General features: G+C 34.5%; 1 protein-coding gene across 2 annotated transcripts in view; it reads right to left on the bottom strand.

Annotated features, from left to right (window-relative positions):
* LOC136032747 (endoplasmin-like) overlaps positions 1 to 18,221 on the bottom strand; it is a 48,989-nt gene extending 30,768 nt beyond the window's left edge. For both annotated transcript variants that reach the window (XM_065713082.1, XM_065713080.1), the window contains exons 1-7: positions 18,001 to 18,221; positions 16,551 to 16,634; positions 11,756 to 11,916; positions 7,928 to 8,044; positions 6,316 to 6,514; positions 3,040 to 3,290; positions 844 to 1,019 (exon numbers count right to left, since the gene is read on the bottom strand). In XM_065713082.1, the coding sequence (XP_065569154.1) occupies positions 844 to 1,019; positions 3,040 to 3,290; positions 6,316 to 6,514; positions 7,928 to 8,044; positions 11,756 to 11,916; positions 16,551 to 16,634; positions 18,001 to 18,055 (1,043 nt within the window). In that variant the 5' untranslated portion in view covers positions 18,056 to 18,221. The remainder of the gene's footprint in view (positions 1 to 843; positions 1,020 to 3,039; positions 3,291 to 6,315; positions 6,515 to 7,927; positions 8,045 to 11,755; positions 11,917 to 16,550; positions 16,635 to 18,000) is intronic.
* Positions 18,222 to 23,429: the final 5,208 nt, after the last annotated feature.

The raw sequence follows: 23,429 nt of genomic DNA, 5'->3' as shown, positions 1-23,429 counted from the left end.
TCCTTCCCATGTTTACGTCCGGGGTACCAACCATTAAATGTATTGTGAAATATAGTTATTAATGGCATCATCTTTTTTGAACCAAGTAAAAAAGACAAATTTTGGATATTTGGTAGAGATATTATAATGGTAGAGAGATAGTATATACTATATGGTAGAGAGTCCCTGAGGTATATGGTAGAGAGGTAGTAGATAGTATGGTAAAGGTAGACCATCGATTATTACAAAACTCGATTATTTCTGCATATTAATGCACCAAAGAAAAACCAAATATCAAGCTCGACTGGCTCAGATGGTAGAGCAGCAGACTTTCTGTCTCTAGGTCATTAGTTCGGTCCTATCCTGACGTTTCGATGCCATCTTTATTTTTATGATATATGATTTTAATAGAATAATTTATTAAAAATATAGTTTTTTGAAAATGTGTTTTTAGAATACATTAATTTTTATTAAATAATACAAATTATTAATTTGCTAAAAGCTACCATTTTGGAAAAAAGCCCGGACACTGACACTATTTCACGCGTACAGGCTATTTTTTCACTCAATAAATGATTATTTCCAAAGTCAAAACTATTTCAAGTCTACCCTGTTATGTCTCACAGTTAGGGGGTCAAATTGAAAATTACAGGACATTTTTGTTGGAGAGGAGGAGAAAGACTTCAAATTTTGAGCTGGAAAACGGGGCAAAGTTATTTTCTCTGATCCTCATAAAAAGAGTACATTATTCTTTTTTTTAGACTATTTTCTCTTTTTTTATGCCTGTCTTATGACAGGGTTCGCTGTTAATAAAAGAAAAATACAAATATCAATTGAATAAAAAGACTTGCTAAAAATACCTACTTTCTAGTCCAGATTGGTTTGGCATCATTCAACAGTTCCCAGTCCCAGGTTGTCTTCTCAACCTTTTTTGTTTTTGGCTCCTTTTCTTCTTTTTCTTCTTCAACAGCACCTTCTTCATCTTCCTCTTTCTTTTCTTCAGCAGGAACTTCTTCATCTTCATCTATCGGCTCTTCAACCTGAAACAATCAACAGACTGAACATTTTTTCACCCGAGGCCTTATACTACCACACTGAAATTACCATTAAAATTATGTTGAAAAATCCAAGAAGATTTAAATCAGTGGTTCTAGTTGATTTTGGGCCATACCCCACCGAGGCATTTCTAAAATACTGATGACCTCGCGATATATAAATTTTGTTATTCACAATTTTACGTGCATTCACCTGAAGGAAGCTTAAAAGGCCATTAACTTTGTAACTTTTTTGGAGGGGAGGGGGGTCAACCTCTAGGCGACCCTATTTATACTAATTTATATACTAATGAAAAATATTGCCTGAAAACAACACCTTTTATACAATATATAAAGTCATTCCAGTACTATCATGTATTATTTCTGCTCTTTAAATGCATTTGAATGTGACGTCATTCAACTGGAATTTTTTTTTTCAAAATGAAGTCTCTAAAGTTTAGTCAGTCGAAGGGTGCCCGTCATGCCTATGCCACACAAAAATATTATCATACCCCGTCGGTGTGGTCTCCACCCCAAGTTGCGAATCACAGATTTAGATGTTTCATCAGCAGTGTTCAGAATGCACATGGACGGTAAAATGTATCTAGTGTTTTTGATCCGTAAATTCTCCATCGGTAACACGTAATACTTGGCACCAGTAGCCTTTTGTGGCTCTAACTGGAGAGTCGTAGACACCCATGGCTCTGAGTCACCAAAAACACAAAAAACTTGAATCCAGGACCGAGATTTGTCATGGGACAGGGAGGGGGGAGTGGAACTAGAAGCATAAGACGGTTTTATGACAGCCACTGAAAACCCATGACAACTACTGCAAAGGCTCGGGTATGTCAAGAGAATAGACCACGACCGTCTACCAAAAATCTCCCTCGAAGGAACCATAGATGGATCTCGACCGCGAGGAAAACCTTGCAAGAGGTGGACTGAAAACTTCGACCGAAAGCGCATCGTAGAGTTGACTCGAGCTGCACACAATAGAACAACGTACCGAGCCCTAGTTCATGCCCTGTCAAAAGGAGTGGCCCCAAAACGTCCCGTGAGAATGGATGGGACTTAAGTAAGTACTGAAAACCCAGAAAATGATTACCCATTTTGGATCTAATGGTCAGAACATGCGTCAAATCAGGAATACAGAAATCAAGCGTTAAACAGCTTTTAAATTAGATTTATCTAAAATAAAATTTTTGATTTCAAGTATTTGTTTTCTTAAATAATTTCTTTTTGCATTAATCCTGAATATATTTTATAATTATCATTTAGAACAAATTTACATAGAAAATTGACTAAGAATTCCATTACCTTCTAAACTTACCATAAAGCTGGAAAACTGCACCGTTTTCTCACGGCCATTTTTCAGAATGAAAGAACGTTTAAATTTTCTGAATTATGCAAAAGATGGCAGTTTAAGAAGAATGAAAAAAGGAAGCTCGTTTTCAAAATGGACTAAAAAGTAAAACAAAACGCCCGAATCTTTGAATATAAGCGAAAAGGAGGGGAGAAAAAATTGATTGGACTTCATAGATATCGAAGTGATCTAAGTTATAAATATACTAATTAAAAAGTCGACAAGTTGAGCAAAACCAGTTAATAGGATCAAGTTATGCAAAGTCCAATCCATAAAACAAAGCTCTAAAAGAGATTCTGCTCTATTTTGCTGCTCCCTTCATGACCAAATGATTCCTTCTTCTTCAAATGTCTAAACATTGGTTTAGGAAAACATTTTTTTTCCAACACAGATACGTTTATAAGTTTAAGTTGTGAAGCAATTCGCAAATTACTTTAAGGGAGTGCAGTGTATGTAGGATAACGTATGTATTTTAATGGGTGCGAGAAAAAAAAAGGGAGGTAGAGAGAGAGATGTAGAGAGAGAGAGAGAGAGAGAGAGAGAGAGAGAGAGAGAGAGAGAGAGAGAGAGAGAGAGAGAGAGAGAGAGAGAGAGAGAGAGAGAGGGGGGGAGAGCTACAAGTTTAAGAGGATACACAATAAAGAAAAGTAAAAGCAAGAGTACCTGTTCTGTTTTGCTGCTCCACAAATAGATATTGAAGTTGATAAACTGAGAGTATTTTTGAACTAGATTCCTAATTGTGTCTATTTCAAGGAAGTCCCACGCCTCTTCTTTCAAATGAAGGCTGATTTGAGTGCCACGCTTCAGAGTAGGGCCACGAGGGTCTTCCACAATGGAATACTGGTTCGAATCCGATTCCCATATATATTGTTTGTCATCGTTATTCTTTGTTGTCACAACAACTCGATCAGCGACTAGAATAATTAACAAACATTAGGAAATAATTACAATATTGACATCACTAGCATTTCAGAGACTTGTATCTATGGGGTAGTAGAGGGTTCGGAGAAGCTCCTCACAATGTTTCTTCCTTCTTCTTCAACCCCGGGTCTCTTCATGGAGCCCCTTATGGTAGAGTAGGCATCATCTTTCTTTGAATACATAAAGAAAATTCATTTTTGAGGCTTAATTCTTTGAAAATTAAACTTAAAGGCTGATTTTCGAACAAAGACCGAGAAAATTCAACAGTTTATGATACACCGACGTTTTTGCGGACCAAAGGCTACTAAGCATATAGGCCTCTGAAGAAACCGAAAAGCATTTTTTATTTGGGGTTCTCCAACACCAATTCAATTAGTAAATGGAAACACGAGTTTTTTCGCATTTTATTGAAAACGCACATTTCCAGGTTCATTGGCCCCTTTCTTTCTGTTTTGTATCTACAACACTAAATGAAAACTGGCCTCAACTTAGGATAAAGAACATTTTAGTAAATTCATCTCCTACTCCCACTTTATATCCTTGGAATTTAGTTAAAATTGCTTAGTTGGGACATAGGGTTTCATGCGTGGGGAAGGGGGGCAAGCCATTTTTTCTCAGGCATTCACAAAACAGCATATGTTTTCTTCTTTTTCATGTCATGTCAGCCCGTCGTAAGCTCACCAGAGAACAGATTTAGGGATCCTTGGGCTAATAAGGAAATGTATCAATGAAATAAGTCTATATAGATAAGTATGTATGTACGTAAGACTGTTCCAGACCGGAACTTTACATCTTGTGAATGGTGAGAGATTATAATTGTTTTACAAATCTGAGAGTTAACAATTTTGATGTGGATGGCTGACAGACACTGGAAAAACAGGTTGCTATATGACAGGGCTGTATCCAGGGGGGGGGGGGTAAGGTGTTTGGAAAAAAAAACAAGCTCTGTGTCTAGTCTGACTATAATCACGACGAATTCCAATGTTACTGCTTGTCCTACTATTCAAAGCTAACTAAATTCATTTTAGAGGATGAAAGGTGTTGCATACGGCTATTGAGGACTATTTCCGCTAGTCAACATCGAATCCAATTTTAAAATATAAGTGTGAAGATCCTCTAGAGCCATTGATGTTGCGTAGGGAGTGGTCAATTACTGGGTCTTTTTTACAGGGACAGGTAGCAAGTATACCACTGAACCCTTCGGCAGCTAGGATCGAACCCCAGGGCCCAAATTGCCAGAGAGTATTAATCCACTCTGCTATTATACGTTTGCTGTCATTTTACATAGAATTTCAGCAGTTTTTCAAAAAAAAATCCTTATCTTGCGGCAGAGGGATGATAAAAAGTATATCAATGAAAATGTAACTTTTGTTTATTCAGATCGATCACTAGAGTGAAATTGTTTACTAAACGTTACACTCATGAGTATCCTAAGGATCAGGCATGTATGTAGGATTTTTGGAATTACGTCCTGTTCTACCCCCCCCCCCCCAAAAAAAAGACGATATTGTTCGATTTTGCAGATTTTTTTTCAGAAAATTCATCCGTTTTCGGAAGCTTTAACGGACTATGCCACTCTCCAGCCTAAGATTTTTTTTTAGTCAAATATGGTTTGAAATTTAGTTTGTTTTTTTTTTTTTGGGGGGGGGGGGCATTTTCAAGAAACTGTGATAATTTTGTTTAAAAAATAACATCGATATAGAGGTCGATTGACTTCCTGAACCTAAAGAGTGTACTTTAGAGACGTTCAATGCTTAGGAATTAAACATTATAATTAACCTACCTCCTGCAGTCACTATTTTTTCCCGCCTTTTAAGTAATAATTGTCAAGTAAGACACGATCTTCAATTAATCAATTATAAGCCGAAAACATAATTAAACCAACTGTTTCCTTTTCTGCTACTGCTTTTTTGTTGTAAAATTGTACCTTTGTGTTTTTGTTCGTGAATAAAAAAAAACTGCTTCAAAGCTTTCTGAACACACGCAAACAGAGCTCTAAATCAACCAATCCTATAGTTAAAGAAGAAAATAGATAGATCTATTTTAAAGAAATAGAATTAAAGAAGAAAGGTGGAATCTTAGGCGCCTCTATTAACAATGTTCACGCCTAGCTGTGCGGTCGATTTGGTGTTGCTATTGACGTCTTAACAAATTTCCTCGTTATCTTCTCTTGTTTTGTCTTACTGTTGGGAGAAAAAGTGGGTTGTGAGGACAATTGGGAGCTACAGAAAACGTAAGTATTACAGATTCATAAAAAAACAATAAATATTCAAAAACGCCATATGATGTAACTTATTGCAATTAATTAACCCGGCGTTCAATGGAGTTTATTTTAATTAATTTTCGCTCTTCTTGGCGTCCAATAAGGAACTTTAATTATTAGATTGTGTCCCAAAGCGTTTATTAAAATTGCAGGGGAAGGAGGGGTTCACACACGGTAATCCCCTCTTGCCGATCTGTCTCGTAAAATTATAGTCTGGATTCATGCTTTTTAAAAACTTAGTATCGAAAACCATGCAAGTGCAAAATGATTTTTCGGCCGAGCTATTTTTGGGGAAAATTCAGAAAATATCATCGTATCCCAATCAGATATATATTCTAGGAGTAAATATCTCGAGCTTGAGCAATGAAAAAATAAATTACAAATAATGTTACAGTTCAAGTCCTGGTGTCGCTGGTTATTTGGTTTATGAGGGGGGTTAGCGGCGAATTTTAATTATTAGATTGTGTCCCAAAGCGTTTATTAAAAGTGCGAGGGAAGGAGGGGTTCACACACGGTAATCCCCCGTCCCTGGATACGGCCTTGCCGATCTGTCTCGTAAAATCATAGTTTGGATTCCTGCTTTTTAAAAACTTAATCTAGAAAACTAAGCAAGTGAAAAATGATTTTTCGGCCGAGCTTATTTTGGGGAAAATTTAGAAAATATCATCATATCCCAATCAGACATAATATATTAGGAGTAAAGATCTCAAACTTGAGCAATGAAAAAATAAATTAAAAATAAAGAGATATCTCACCTAAGAAAGCTGAGTAGAAACCAACGCCAAATTGACCAATCAGATCACTTGCTTCCGCATTATTTTCACCCGAAGCTAATTTGCTTAAAAATTCAGCAGTTCCTGATTTAGCTATAGTACCCAAATTGTTAACTAGATCGGCTTTTGTCATTCCAATACCTGTGTCGGTTATATGGAGAATGTGATTATCTTTGTCAGCCTAAAATATACAAAATTTGAGTAACTGTAACAAATAAGGAGGTGTAATAAATAAGACCAAAATGCGTACAAATAAAATTGTTGATTATAACAGCAACAAAAATACTTAAAAACAAGTAACACAAAAGCGCCTGAAGATTCGTTTTTTACAGAAAATAATTTAATAATTTCGAAGCATATCTGATTATTTATTTTCTTTTAAAAAATAATAAGAAGAAAGCTGAAACAGAGAAGAAGAGTTACTAAAATATCCCTGATATTTTATGATTTTTGCAAGTGGCATAATGTATTAATGAAAAAAAACAACAGAAAAAACAAAAAACTAAAATTTCTTGAGAAAATTTTGCTTTGTTCCATTTTAAGTTTTATTAGAAACTTTATTAGACTTAAATCATAAAATATTACTACAATCTTCATTGCTCTTTCTATATAAGAAGATGCATCTATGATTAATAATTTTTAATATACAATCGCATCTAGTACATTAAAATTACCCAAACATTCTTTTTGATTTTTGCCACCCAGTTTTTATGGACTTGATAAAACTGCCTTGACCGAACAGGCCACGCATCAGTCAGGATTTGAATTTGAGCCATGAGCCTAACAATATTCTTTAAGACCCGTACTTAATAGTAAATGTTTTAGTATACCTTACTCGATTTATTCTATGTCAATGATATCAGAAGCGGATCTGTTTTTTTTTTTCAACTTCCAACTTTCTAACCTCTGCTCAGAATGGTCATATCATGGCCTTGAATATGGAAAATTTCCGAGTGTATAATTCAATTTTTAAGAAACTACAGTTCAAATTTGAATCTGGGAGCTTTTTTTAAGTTCCCAATTCCACCTGTTTCTTAAAAAGTAAATCTATAAGTGTGAACACAATTGGGGAGCATTTCGTAAACAGTAAAGCGTCTTTTATGTATTTGTTTATTAATCCCCTTCCCTCTAGCCACTTCTTATTAGAAACGGTGGTCGTAGAAACTTGGGAAGAGGCTCATTGAGTTAGAAATTGAAAGTACTAATGCCCTTTTTAGGTAATTGGACTTTTTGGTAATTTACTTTTTTCGTAATTGGACTTTTTGGTTTTTGGTAATTTACTTTTTTCGTAATTGGACTTTTTGGTAATTGGACTTTTAGGTAATTGGCAATTTTTCACAAAAAACAGCACTTTCTTACAGCAAATTTGAAAATAAAAAGCGAAGCTATTATCTTTGAAAGTCACCAGGCCAAAGCCTCTTGGCGAAGCAGAAAAGAAGCAAAAACTTGTCAAAACCAAAACAGGTGATAGAATTATGGCCACAGAGCGTTCTTTAAATCTTACAATTACTATACACACTAAGCAGAATTTAGAATGCGATTATATTAAAAAAAGAAAAGCAAGAAACAACGACAAATAAAAAAGAGAAATTACCTTGATTCTAATACTTAATTCTTCAGTGGCTGATAGTACCGATTTATCTGTTAAAGACAAAAGACGGATTTTGTCAAGTGCATCTGAAGCATTTGAGATCAATTCACGCAAAAATATCTGAAACAAAATTCATTGTCAGCTTGTATACTGCCTCTAGTTATGCTCCTTAAGCTAGAAAGATGCTCAAAAACTTTAAGAAAAACACAAATTAAACAGAGATAAGGAGCGACTGAGAGCAAAAATAAAGAGAGAAGGGGCATTTCCCTGCCCAGGTTTACAGTAATGTTGGAGATGGACTAAGACTAGGTTAAGTTCTGAAAGAGGACAGTAAATCTTGTCAAGCAAAAACAACAGGTATCCCTAAAAAAGTTAAATCTAAAAAGTAGGTACTTTATTGCAGATAGCTACTTTCCTAAATTCGCGAAAAAATTACTACAGTAAAGAATATTTGTGATCAATTAGATACTTAAGTTGCCACAATTGTCACAATTGTTTAGTTGCCACAATTTATATCCACAATTGTTTGCTTCAGCAATGGCTATTCTGGTCATTCTGAAAAAAGTCTTACTATCAATTTACGTTGGCTGCTGTCGTTATTAAGAAAAAAAAACACTGAAAACCTGTGCATGATGCTGCCTAGTAAAATTACAAATAAAATAAAAATTACAATAAAAATTACATCTTTTTAGCTCAACATATAACTCAACAAAATGACTCAATTAGGCAACTAAATTGCCAGGACAACTTTGTTTCTTTGTGAGTCTAAGGTTAAAGTTACACAGGTTAAAGTTACAATTCGATAAGGTGTTACAATTCGACAAGCTTAAGGTTACAATTCGATAAGGTTAAAGTTACACATTCAAATAAGAATATAAATACTCTGTTTCCACCATTCATTAACAGGAATCTTGCATTTATTGTAAAAACTATTTTTTCAGTCTGAGAAACGAATTTTTCTACTTGGACCTACGACAGGAACGACCCAAATATTCCATCAAATCAAGAGATCCCTTCGAACGAGTAGACGCGAAATCCGGCTGGCGAAGCGAAATTCGACTCGTATCAGAACCTTAATGTTTATATTCCCTTTGAAAAATACAATCTTGCAGCAAGTCTACTGCTATAGCTGGCACAGAAAGGACATGATATTTATACCATTGGATTCTTAGTTTCAGATCTATCCACACACCGAGTCAGAGTTATGGTATTACTTAGACTTGTTATCACAGAACGATCTAAACTTGCTTTGAAAAAAAAAAATCTATTTCCAATGATTTTCAACCAATTTTCACAAGCTTTAAAAATACAATTCGATAGATTGATAAAACTGAACCTTAACTATTGATTTATAGGAAAATTTCGTCTAACCATCTTAGCATATCGTCGATTCGTTTTAGAATCTAAATACTAAAAACAAAATAGCAAAAAGCTGCTAAGGAAAAGTAACTTTAATAGAAGACGTAATCATGATCAAAATAAAACAACGTATCTTACACTTTTTTTTACAAAAGTTAGTTAGAAAATGAGATGAATTCCTCTGGAGGATCTGCATCTACTATTTGTATTTATTGAGGCATATTGGCTTAATAGAAGATAGAGGAGGCAGCCATTACTGGGACAACGTATATTTCATTACCCTTAACAGAGAGACTACAAGACATAAGTATGTGCACCGCAGGGGTATTGTCAGAGTGTCAGATAGTGCCATGAGGCAGAGCGCCATTGAGATAGTGCCGCATTTACTAAGGCACATTGGCTTAATAGAGGATAGAGGAGGTAGACATTGCTGGAACAAAGTATATTTCATTACCCTTAGCAGAGAGGCTACTAGACATAAGTACATGCACCACATAGATATTGTCAGAGTGTCAGATAGTGCCATGAGGCAGAGCGCCATTGAGATAGTGCCGCATTTACTAAGGCACATTGGCTTAATAGAGGATAGAGGAGACGGCCATTAATGGACCTTTATGGATTCATAATGAGGCCATTAATGGATCTTTACCTTTTAACATCAATGACGGCACTCCTATATACCCTAGTATCTTGTGCTGATTCTGGCAGTCTACAGTTTACAATAGCATAATCAACTCTGTTGATTATCAACTATCAACTCTTTTGAATCCATTTAAAATGTCAAGGAGTGTAGTTGTTGCTTTATTTTTCTATCCAAAGCCTCAATAATCATATATGTCAAATACTAGCCAACGTCGTCTGTACAACATTTTTTTTCTAAAATTTATCTGGTTTTTAGAAAAAGAACGGTAGAAAAGGAGACTACAAGACATAAGTACATGCACCGCATAGGTATTGTAGGAGGGTCGGTGTCAGTGTCACCCAGCTAGTTTAGAATATTAATAAAAGAAACAACTCCTCGCAGATTGGACGCGAAATTAAAAAAGGAAATTTGAAGCTAAATAATGAAATTAAGGTTGATCAACACGTTCATAGATTAAATTCAATGTTCATTGACGACATTGAACAATTATTCATGAGTTTATTTTTAATTGAGAAGCAAACAAACTTAATGAATTCAAAGATATGAGAAAAGGGCCATGAAAAGTAAAAGGTGGATAAATTAGAAAGAGCTCGAGATGAGCGTAAATTAGTTTAAAGAAGACTCTAGAATTAAAATAAACAGCAATTACAAGAACTATGTCAAACTTAAATCCAGAAGAAATGATCAAATATAACTTTCGTTTTGCTTTGCCGCCACTATTTTAGTGACGGCTAGAGCAGTGTGTGGGGGGGGGGTCAAAGAACCATTAATTCAAATTCACTTGCAAAAAAAAATTAACAATATTTTGTCTTGGGAAGTATCACTAGCATTTTGCGCAATAGGACATTATACTATCAATACCAGTCAATTCATACTCTCTTAAGACTTTCCTGCACCCCGAGTATAATTCTATACTGGCAGTATCGAATTATACCTTAAATCGTTTCATATTTTCCGTATGATACTCCAAAACACAGCAGTTTGTATATACAAGACTTTTTTTGAATATTCAATACAGAAAAGTGAGAATTGATACATCTACAATTAACATGACAGTAAGGTCTATAGTTAATTAATTTACAAAAAACATAATCAATAAGGTTTGTAGTCACAGCCTCACGTGAATACCATGTTAACTTATATGTTTCTGGTGCTGATTAATTTACAAAAAACATAATCAATAAGGTTTGTAGTCACAGCCTCACGTGAATACCATGTTAACTTATATATTTCTGGTGCTGATTATTTTACAAAAAAACATAATCAATATGGTTTGTAGTCACAGCCTCACGTGAATACCATGTTCACTTATATGTTTCTGGTGCTGATTATTTTACAAAAAAAACATAATCAATAAGGTTTGTAGTCACAGCCTCACGTGAATACCATGTTAACTTATATGTTTCTGGTGCTGATTAATTTACAAAAAACATAATCAATAAGGCTTGTAGTACAGCCTCACATGAATACCATGTTAACTTATACGTTTCTGGTGCTGAAGAGAGATTGTCTTTGAAGTAAATGTCTAGAGCCACTCTTTCTAGTCAGTCTAGGATTAAATTTGGCTTCCAAGTTGTTTTGGCAGGGAGGAAAAACGCAAGAGTGGAGTTGACAGAATCAGCGGCATAACTGAATTGTGCTTTCAAAATCAAAATTCTTACTGCTTAACTGAATACAACATGGCAATAATTTCGTTATTGCAGTTGTTAGCTAACAAGGAGAATCAAACTACTGGGTAACCATTGAATGCAGTAAAAGTAGAAATAATAATGAAACATAAACAGTAAAGAAATATAAGAAAAAAAAATGGTCAAATTTGAACTACTTACATCTTTATTTCTGTATAGTGAATTAATAATCAGCTTCATCATCCTATTCACCTCAGCTTGAAAAGCAAATTTCTCTGCCTTGTCACGTAATTCTTTGACCTGAGCGACATTAAGGCCATCTATTTTGATTGCTTCTTCTTCTCTTTTTAACAGTTCATCATCTGAAAATAAGAATAGATAATCAAAACTTTATGACTATCATTTACATCATTTTCCCCCTAAAACCAAAGCTATCATCTTAAACATAGTGTGAATCGTTTTAGGCACTTACCCCCCCCCCCAGAAAATACATCCTCGCTGAAAGGAAATTATTCCCAAAAATTTAACTCCCCACAGAAAATTCCCCATATAGTCCCCACCTGCAGAAAACCCCCACAAAAATTTTTCGTATCTCTCCCACAAACAAATACTATCTGTAAACAATGGATAAATTACAACTTAAAAAGGCACTCAAACTTCTACAATGGGGTTCTCTAATTGTTTTGTAGTTTGGGAGGGAGGTAGATACCTCAAAGGGTGCAATTTAATGCCAAAACATCCCAGCTCTCATTGAGCCATTATATAAATACAAAATTAATTCTAAGGGAGAGGCAAGGGGAGGGCGGAGGTAAAAATCTATGTATGATCCCCAGAGGTAAAACAAAGATTTTTGTTGGGGGAGGGTTGTTGTGGGTAATTACTGGCCACCAGTGTGAATATCCTAAGGAAGAAGACGACCTAATAAACCTTGTTTGTTTCATATCAAACACAATAGCTGTCCTAAAGACCATTCCAAAGCAGTGAAAGGACCTTTATATTGGTTCATATACAAAACTGAACAAGAAGAACAATAATAATTATTCTAATTATGGTAACTTAGAGTTCTGGGTTCGACAAAAAGTTAATAGTATTCAATAAAAATTTAATCTTTTGTTCTAGGTGAGAGCAAATTATCAGCTGGAATAATTGAAAATTAACTTTTTACTAACTTTTATATTAAATTTCTGGAATATAGTAAACTATCATCCTCAGTGTATTAGCTTCTGCACATTCATCATCAAGGTCATTATTCGAGAGTGCAGTGATAGGGTTCAGTTTTTTAATGTATTATAGAAACACATTTTTTTTTTTTGTAAGATGAAGCAATTTAAATTATTCAAAATATATTCTGCATGATGATTTTCTCTTTTCTTTGTAACAGGTGATGCGCTTAATTATGCCAGAAGGCATTTGTGTTTTCGTCTATTAACACTATTCATATTTAGTTGTAAATAAAAAATTTGTTCTAAAAGAAAAAAAGAAAAAAAAACTACAGAAAAATGGAGGCAAATGATAGATCATATAAGAATTAATGAATATTAACGTGTCAACGGTCACATTTTCATATTTTATGCTTTAAAGTTATTCATGTTCTGATGACCCACAATGAAAGTATCCTTATCAGCCTTGACTAAATCATGAACTTAAACAAGCTGATGTGCAAAAGAATATTGTTCATTAGATAGAGCACGTTTTTTAATGAAATATCTAAGACCAAAAAACGAATTATCAAATAGATGTTTAAACTAGCATTATAACTACAAAACAAAGAAGGCCTTTGCCAACATTTTCAAGGGCTGCAAAAAAAAAAAGTCGGTTTTTCAACCTTCAAAAGGTCTTTAAAAGAACTTTAAATTTTCAAATAAATTTAAAAATATCAATCAAACGGAATTTAATAAATGTTTCAAATGTAAGATTCTAGATAAGTAATGTTAGCCTTAAATTAGATTGCAGCTTAAATAGACCTATTCTTAAATAGTGATGCATTTTCAAACTCTAGGCGATGAAATAATAAATCCTTATCTCTGTTTGACTACACAACCTTTTTTTTTAGATATTTTTGAAACTTTTTTATTCCTTAATCCTTTGAGAAATGACTTTACCTCATTTAATATTCAAATTTACGCTAATTTCAATTTCAAATTTAAAGATAAACTAAGACCAGATTAAGCTGACCTATATAATCAGTCTACATATTTGGTAAGAATAGTTGAAAATTTTCTTTCAGGTAAAAGTAAAAAAAACTAAGTACAAATTAGCCTATTCTAACCTCCAGCCAATCTACTGTGGAGTTCCCGGGGAATAATTTAAGGTCCTCTACTTTTTTGGTTATAAATGAGCTGGCAAATGATGGGTCAGATGACTAAGTTTGTTGATGATTTGATGATGAGTTGATGATTGAGATGAGCTGATGATTGAGATGAGCTGATGATGCTGGTACAGTGTGAAAAGAGTGTTTCAAGTCAGGCAGATAGAGTAATGGCAGGTTTATCATGCTAAACTGAGTAGGGCAAAATAATCGTCAATCGCGAAAAATTTTACGCGTTAACTTTTTTTCTGAGGGACAACTCATCTCCTGTTTTAAAGAATAATTCAGGTTACAGCATCACGGGTATCGCATTTTTAGGAATATATCTCACATATAACCTGTAGTTCAAAAAATAGACATGGAGATGAATAAATGAGCAAACTTGGGTATCCTATCTAACAATCCTTGCTCATCATGGTGTCCCAACCCCCCACCTATTATGCATTTTCCTTACGTTCATCGGACTGCTGGTAGAATATGCTTGTTCTGAAGTCTTACGGCCCGACTTCAGACGAGAAGAATCGCCTGGAAAGGATCCAATACGGAGCTCTCCAGGTAGTTTCGAAATCCCCTAAAGTTCCTTATTCCTCCCTTTTAAAACAATTTTTGCTTATAACTCTTTTGGAACGCCGTGATGAATTGTGTTTTAAGTTAAGTGTCAGCATTCTGGCAAATCTGTGGCTTCGTGAAATCCTCCTACATGAGCATATTCCTTCACGCCAACAGTTTCCATGCCAAATAGCTTAATGGGTACCTAAAATTCGACCAGTAAGAGCACAACATATGCGTTATACAAATACTTTTGTTCCCTAGTTTGTCAAAGTTTTTAATATTACACCAACTCGGCAATAATTGCACATATTTATTTGCTTTATTTCATTATTCTTTTTATTCACTGTTGATTTTAAAGGTTTATTTCTTTCATTTGAACTTGGGAGTTATTCTATTTTAATTTTTTTAGATAGTTTGACATTTAAATGTTTTAGGTTTTAGTTTGAGTCTGTTTGTGATATTTCGAATTAGCATGTAAATTTGTATGATGATGGCTATGACTGTGATTTTTAAATAATTTGTGCCTTATCTTTTATTGTGACAGGAACTGCCATCAATCAGCATGAACGTGCAAGGTGTTTGACAATAAAATCGCTTGAATTTGAGTCAGAATTAGATTCAGCTGTTGGAAGGTCCTGTGGTGGCACAGTGGGTTTGACCTTAGCTTGGTAATACGGGACCCAGAGATCGAATCATGCTGCCGGAATGCACCGCAGGGACCTTAGTAGTCAAGAAGCGTCGTTAAAATGATACAATACAATACAGCTGTTGGAAATAATTTCCATTAATTTTGAGAACGTCATTTGGTTGACATCATATGACACTGATTAACATGACCATATGAGGCGTTTGACAATAAAGTCCTTTGAGTTTGTGACTCCCACCCAATCCAAAATCATGATTTTTATACAATGAGTAACTGAAGTCTGGAGCCAAGCAACTAACTTCCATTATTACAGAATCAGTAGGTTTCACTAAAATTGTCAAAAATTTCATACACAGGTTTTGAAAGTCTACTTTGTATCACCACTGGAGAACTTCAGAAGATTTTGTTTGGGAATAAGATAAGGAGATTTCAAATTGCAGTATGGAGATGGGCACGCATTTTTCTCCTGTCCTCACAATCCAGCATATGCTATATCTTCTTTTATTGTCTTTTTTATGTCTGCTGTCTGACAGTCACTTTGGGAAGACAATTTCAAAAAACAAGACCCTAAACAAGAAACGTGTTAATGTCAAATTAGCTTAAAGAAACACTTTCAGAAAAATATTGAATTCCGTTCAGCAATATATTATATTACTTTTGATGAAAAAAAATACATTTTTTCCAATATCCAAGATTTTGACTTGACTTCTTTGTTTGTCATTTCTGAAAATTTTAACATTTTTTACTTAACTTCTTTTACTTCTAAAGCTGCAAACCTTGCTCTTTTATTTTTCAAACATACAACATGACTTCCAACTCTCATAGGCCATAGATATAAAGCTGCTTCAAAGTTACTTTTTCCCACCATGTAAGTCTTAATGATGTCCTGTGGTGGCGCAGTGGATTTGACCTTAGCTTGGTAATACGGGACCCAGAGATCGAATCACGCTGCAGGAATGCACTGCAGGGCCGATGCAGGGACCATAGTAGTCAAGAAGCGTCGTTAATTCTTAAATAATAATGATAATAATAAGTCTTATTGATTCCAGTTAAACAAACTTTGAACCATGCAAGGCTTTTGTTTCAAAATAACAGTGATACTAGTAACTAGTAATTGCAGCATTCTTGTATATGCCTGATTATAAACTTTAACTGGATTTCCTAGTCTTAATTTAATTGCAGCTTAATAGATAGGTTATAAACAATAATAAAACATTGTTTAACCCCAGATGACAAGTATAACTTTGTTATACTTGTACCATTTTTAAGTGTTTATTTGAAGTCGAAAAATTCGTATGTGTCTCCAAAGAAAGGATAAATTCCAATATGATGCAAAACTCAAAAGTATTGAAAATAAAAGGCTGAAAACAGTACATAAGCCAGAGCTTGATTATTTTCACCAATTTTAAAGCCTAAATTTCTATCAACTCTGACCCTAATAGCAGTAAGCAAGGACTGGATTAAACCCAAAATCATTGTCATGTTCTTACCTGTCCGAGATCCTTCTCTGGATGCGCCTAGGTCTGCCTCGACAGTTGGTAGAGTGTCATCAATTTCATCAGCTCTGGCAGAGCCTAAAATTAAATCCAAATAAACTGTCATTTACTGTATAGCTGATAACAAACTCTGTTCACATAATATGATTTGAAATCAGAAAAGAATAGAGCTTTTTTAAATCACAAAGGACATCGAAACAAAAACAATTCCCCCTTCTTACTGCTTGAATCATGCTTGAAAACTAAAACTATAAAGTCTGTCATTTCTAAGCAAAATAAGGTTTAAAGTTTAATCTGTTGTTGAGACTGGCAGTTAAAACACTACACAAAATGTGAAAAGAGGTTTGTGACCCAGTGAAAAGTCTTCAAACTAAGAAAGTGGTAGGATAGATAGAATTTAAGCACATCATTCTTCTGTGGTTTAGAGTAAATACTGCTGCACAATATCAACTTCTTATAGAGTATGTGGTAAAATTCTACTTTAGCTAATTTTGGCTATCTCAGAAATGGGTTAGGTTATGAAAATGAAACTTTCAGGGAATAGTCTACAGACCAAAGTATGTCCTGGGAAGATATTTTGAGGTAACTATCTCTACTCTTTCTCCCTTTGGTGGGCCCTGACCTTTAAAATTTTTTGTGATGTAAAAGTGAAATCTTACAAAATAGATCTTCTGCTTAAATGAAGTAGCCTACAACAAAATATTTTCAACATCACAACTTTGCTCAATCCCAATTTATGAGGTTTCAAAGATCCACAAAATACATTTCCTAAATTTTATAAAAAAAAAAAAAACATTAATATGACTTAGAATTCAACTCAAACAACAGGAATCATATTTTCAAAACTAAAACCAGAGAAAAAGAAACATATTACTGAAAATTAACATAAAATGTTTTATTGGAAAACTTCAACCTGTCAAGTAGGCCTAGACAAATTTCTAACACTTAGAAATCAGAAGAGGATTAATATGGAAGTTGGGAATACCTTCCCAGAATATGTTTTATAGCCCTGGATCTATTATTGAAGGTTTCATTTTCCTCACATAGGCTAGCCTCTTTCCAAGACAGCTGAAAGTAGCTAAAGTAGAATTTTACTGAGTATGCTAGTTGGTTAGGTAACCTTTGGCTGATGTCAAAGACATGGTCTACTCACATAAAAAGTTCTAATCATTGATCATCTTTTGGCAAAAGAAGTCTTGTCTGATTTTGCAGTTAACTCTGGGCATATGAAGCTTCTTAATGTGGCCTCATGTTTGTCTTTCTTAGGGTAACTGAGTAAAGAGCTTATTTTGAATTTCTTCCATAGTGTCCTATAGGCTATAGATCACAAGGAACTGGATTGATTTATAATAGGCTATTGTAGCATGACATAATGTAAATTAGTCTTATGCCTAGCCTATTATAAATTAATAAAAACTTCTAACTGTAGTGAAACATTTCTTACCTGTCAGAGCCAAGAGCCCAAATAAGACCAAAACAATTGTGTATTTTACACACATGGTGGCAGGCAAAGCTGCTTGAAAATGTTCCAATGTGCAGTCTGTTAATAAATTCAACACAATCTTTTAGCTTTAGATAGGCTATTGATAAAACTGGCAGTGTAGACAATTCTAGAATTTGCAGATGTGTACCAATGATACTTTTAACACTTCGCCTTTCCTGATTGGCTATTGTTTTTTGTCTGTAGTGCCACCTACAATGGTGATAACTAATCCATATAGTTTAGATGGCATATCCAAATATCCCCAGAGCATATTCGGGAACTAAACTAAGTCTGTTCACTTGCAACCTCATCCGTTTGAAAGAGAACTTGGGGTTATATATAGCTAACTCAGCACCTTACGTTAGTCCTGTGGTGGTGCAGTGGATTTGACCTTAGCTTGGTAATACGGGACCCAGAGATCAGATCACGCTGCAGGAATGCTTGCAGGGACCATAGTAGTCAAGAAACGTCGTTCATTCTTAAATAAAAATAGCCAACTCAGTCTTTGTTTTGATAAGGTCTAATCAAAGAAAGTTTGCTTTTTGTCTGTGTGGCAATATATTGTAAAGTTAAACATGGGCCCTTGTCTAAGAGACTTGCCATCATTATCTATCATTACAACTTCATAATTTTTATACTACTTCCCAAAACTTCCAGAGAAACTTAACTTAATTCCTTTTCAAATACTCTAATGGCCATATTTGTCTAAAATCCATCAGCAACATTCTCAATGTGACAGCGCACTGACTCCGCTCAATGACATAATCTGCGAAAACTCAACTAGGGTTCGTGGATGAAAAAGGTCAAAGTAGTCCTGAAAACGGGGGGATTGGGGTAAAACCCTTATAGTTGATTGTAGTACAACTATAGCTAACTAAATGTTTTTTTACGACATGTGTTGGAAGGTTTCAACACACACACATTTACGTTTTTTGATAAGAAAAGCCCAGTAAAAATCGTCTTCAGTCTGAAATTCACTGTGATTCTCCGCAAAACACAAAAACTGAGGGCTAAAAGTTTGACAGACAACAATTCTGTAGATTGTAAACAGCTCTCACCAGCTTTTTCGTTGAAAACCCCAGATCCGGTTGAGATACAGAAAATTTTCAACAGGAAGCGTATTCAAGGTTCAAGTACTGTTAAACTGTTAAATGTGGATTGTGTTGAAAAACAGATAACTGCTATGAGAATATTTAGTAATTCGTAAATTTTCACTAGTTATTTCGTAGCAATAATAGAAGTGCAACAGCAGCAAACGGATTAAAACTCATGTTCTGTAAATTAAGACAAGAGTAGATGTCATTTTTTTTTTACACGCCCGCGATTTTCGAACCATGTTTTTTTTTTTTTTTTTTTTTTTTTTTTTTTTTTTTTTTTACAAATTAAATGCACAGTTTGAATAGAAAAAGCATGTAGTAAGATCCTGAAATAAATATTTTATTAGGTCCAAGAATACCTTTGAAATTAATACAAGTCTTTAAGAAGTTTCATATTTCTTTATGCTAAATTTTTTTTAATTTTTAACAATATTAGGCTACAATTTTTTAACAATATTTTAACAATATTAGGCTACCAGCATGCATTGTGCTTCAGTAATTTGACTGCTATTCTTAAAAAAATACCAAAATCCTTTCTATACCAGTACAATTTAATTAAGCCCAATGTTACAAGATTTTTTAAAGTATTTTCTAGTTCAATTTTACAGAGATTTATGTTTTTTCTTGAAAACAACGGCCAAATTTACAATTTGGCCTTTTCGTAGCTCGATTTCAATGAGGGGTTTCCTGGCTAAATTTCAAACAATTTATGATTCTTCTTTAAAACAACGGCCGAATCTAGAATTTTGGGGAAAACTTATTCCACATCCAGATTTCGCTGTTATCCCGGAGGCAACCCAATTTCTGTAATAGTTTATCGAAAGCTGGCGAGAATCTGACCTCTGTTTCTGTCTTTAAGAAGCCCTTTCAAAAATTTTGCCTCTGGCAGACTAAGAGGTGGACGGATGTGGCGTTTTAACCCAAAGATGCCCGCAGTCAATTTTAGCTTTTGGACCGGAATGAAGTTCATTTTTAGTGTTTTTCCGCGAACTTATCCGAATTAAAAGATTTCCTCCAAAGCTTGGAATATTTTTTTAAGCAGGTTTTGTAGTTAGAAGTTGCAGGTTTTGTAGTTGTAGTTTTGTAGTTAGTAGAATAAAATCTAGATTTGGAGATTTCTTCCAAAGCTTGGAATATTTTTAAGCAGGTTATGTAGTTACTTACTTTAGAGCCTTAAGCTCACACAACCTTGCTTAACAACCTTTCACATAATGGCAAGAGGAATTTCCATTGATAGGTGTTCATTTTTTTATAAATTTAAAACATTTACCAAGAGTATACTGGCTTTTCTATGAAAGAAAACTAGGTTACCACTTGAGCGTACACATTAAACTACTGGATGAACATATGTGTCTCGTACCATTTGTCATGTCTCCCATTTCATTCCCATTGTCAACAATTTCAAAACAAGCTCATTTTGTATTTATTCTGCTTTTTATGGCGAAAATTATGGAAAATTCTTTTTTCTCTCAATTACTCATAAGCCTGTTATACACGCCAAAAATTATTCTGATCAAATAAATTAACTAAAAAATGTGCGTCCAGTGACTATTGTGAGGAAAAACAGGGACACATAGTAATAAACCAGATTATAAATCATTTTTTGCCAAACTATTATATTTCAAAGGGGAGTTGTTTTTAATTTAAGTAATTAAAAGAATAATTAAAGGGTACTTAAAGCTCATATTCTTCGAAAATACAATCCTGGCTACGCAACCTACATCTTATTATTCAATCTAAAATCAGTGGTGAAACTTTTACACCTATACAGACCAAGGATTTTTGGACAAGGCCACATACTACATAAATATATTAAATTATCATCACGTGATTACAAGTGTCCGAAAATAAAATCTAGATCAAAGTAATCCAGTCCTAGCCTGGAACATTACATAGTTCCAGTGAAAAAAACAAAACAAAAAAAACAACAAGGTTTTCGTTCACAAATGGAGCATTCTCTCCCATTCATTGACCAGGGAACCAATTCAAGAAGATGTACAGGAGGGGGGAGTAAAAATGCGCTTTCTGTAATACAGGGTAGGCAAGGGAGAAAAAAACCTGGGTGGCAAATCCTCCCTCTTCCCCTAGTTGGCACCCCTGTTATTGACTTCCTCGATTTATACTAGTTAAATCAGTTCTTGTTAAAAAATTCATCGTTAGAAAATAATTGCGCCTTGTAAGTCATTTATTTGGTACACGAAATATTTATTAATAAAACACAATCCCCCCAAAATTGTAACCCTAGCCAACGGAGAGCAGAACTCAACTTATCTATACATCTAAAATTAAATGTGTGCTTATCTGTTCTGTGTACATTACTACACTGTTAATCCGATCATCAAAAAATTTAAGAAGCTGTTGAGCACACCGTTGCATGGTTTTTAGGTATAATCCCCTCGTCCCATGCCCTCTTAATCTTACGAATGCTTCTTGCCCTGACTGAAATCAGAGGTCCCTGAACACAAATACTTGACACAAGCTTTCGTTCACCCTTTCTGGATTTAATTATCTAACAACACCCCAAAGGTAAGTTAATAATCCTAACTTAAATTTTCAAATACTTTTACTTTCAAAATATGGTCGTTATTTTACATGCAGGGAAAATTTTCGGGGGAGGGGAGTGAATTTTCAGGTGAGACTTTCCAGAGGGAGGGGGGTCATTGATTTTCTTTTCTCTTGCTTAAATACGCGATGAAAGTTCTAAGGCAGCTGCCGTCATTACCGTATTGTATAAGCATAAAAAAATCTAGCTAAAAGCCAGAGCTGCCAAACATGACGAAAAACCAAAACTTGTAAAGCGGGAAGTCTTATAAACTGCATTAACTTGACAACAGGGATAATTACGTTTTTTCCTGCTTATCTAATTTCTACCAGTAGCATCAATTGGGAGGGGGGACATTCCCCGTTTAGATTTTGAAAAATCCTTTTTTCGGGGGGAGGGGAGGGGGGTAATACAAAATGACTTTTTTGTTTCTTCATTAAAAAGAATGATTGATAAACACAATTTTACCCCTCCCCGACCTACACTTTGAAAAAATACATTTTGCACCCGCCCCTACATTTTCGTGAATTGACGCCGCTGATATCTACCCTGTGAAAGTTGGTCAGATACCTCAAGTCGAGTTGCGATACAAAGCTCAATTGTAATTAATCTCATAAGACGAATCAATAATTTGCTTTTGCTTCTAGTTTTGAATATTTTACTCACTTGCGTTTTTTTATAGTTTTAAACAAGAGCAGGATATATAAATAGGAGACACTCCAAATCAGAAAACGAATTAGGAGGAGAACTGTAAACTCTTTTATTTAAAAAAAAATCAGCATGAATACAATTGTCACTGACGGAATAAATAGTAATTTGAACTAACAAATATACAACATAAATTATCTTTAAAACACATATCTGATTAAAACTTTAACGACAGTACCATTCCTGAAAATAAAAAAGAAGTTCTAGGCATAAATCCCCCCCCTACACCTAAAAATTGTAGCGATAGTAAAATTAAAGATACTTAAAACTACCCCCCTCCCCAAAGTGAACTGCCCCCTCCCCCAAACTTGAAACTGTAACGACGGTGCAATTCCCGGAAATAGCAAGCTACACATTTAGAATTGTACAAACATTTCTATAATTCTAAAGACATAACAGTGATAAGTATCACGCCTATGGTTGTATCTGATATTTCTACGCTTAAGAGATAACTTGAAAAAAGTTATTCTCAAGGAAAGAGAAGCAGGGTAGCTTAAGGTTCTATCACGCGTTGACCTCTCAATCTATAAATAACTCTGCTAATCCTCTCTTTGAGAATAGCTCAGTAAACGGTTTTTGCAGTTATATCAGATCCGAGAAAATGTCAGATACGATCTTGAGACATGACTGTGCCAATATATCTTTTAAACAATAAAAAAAAACTTATAAAATATGACCCTTTTTTAATCTACTTTCTGAAAAAATGGGACCTTTGTCTGTCCGAGGAGAATACCTTATCACAAAATCTATCCAGGTGTGTACCCGGAACAATTTCTATAGCCACCCTTTTCTAGCTAAGCGACTTCTGGATTGACCTCAATAATGAATACGTTTGGATAACTTAGGCCCGAGGTCTTCCGTAGGCGGAATCCAAAACTCATGCCCAGACTAGCAGGGTAAATGAAATTACATATTCGGTAAGAAATTTCTTTTCGAAAGCAAATGTTTGATAAGCCAGACATACGAAGAAAATTTTTAAAAAATGTTCGTTTCATCCAGATGCTTGTCGTGAAACGAAAAAGGGAAAAATAATTTGAAAATTC

The sequence above is a fragment of the Artemia franciscana genome, chromosome 11, assembly GCF_032884065.1.
Source record: "Artemia franciscana chromosome 11, ASM3288406v1, whole genome shotgun sequence".
Lineage (NCBI taxonomy): Eukaryota > Metazoa > Arthropoda > Branchiopoda > Anostraca > Artemiidae > Artemia > Artemia franciscana.
This window is presented reverse-complemented; position numbering and strand designations above follow the sequence as displayed.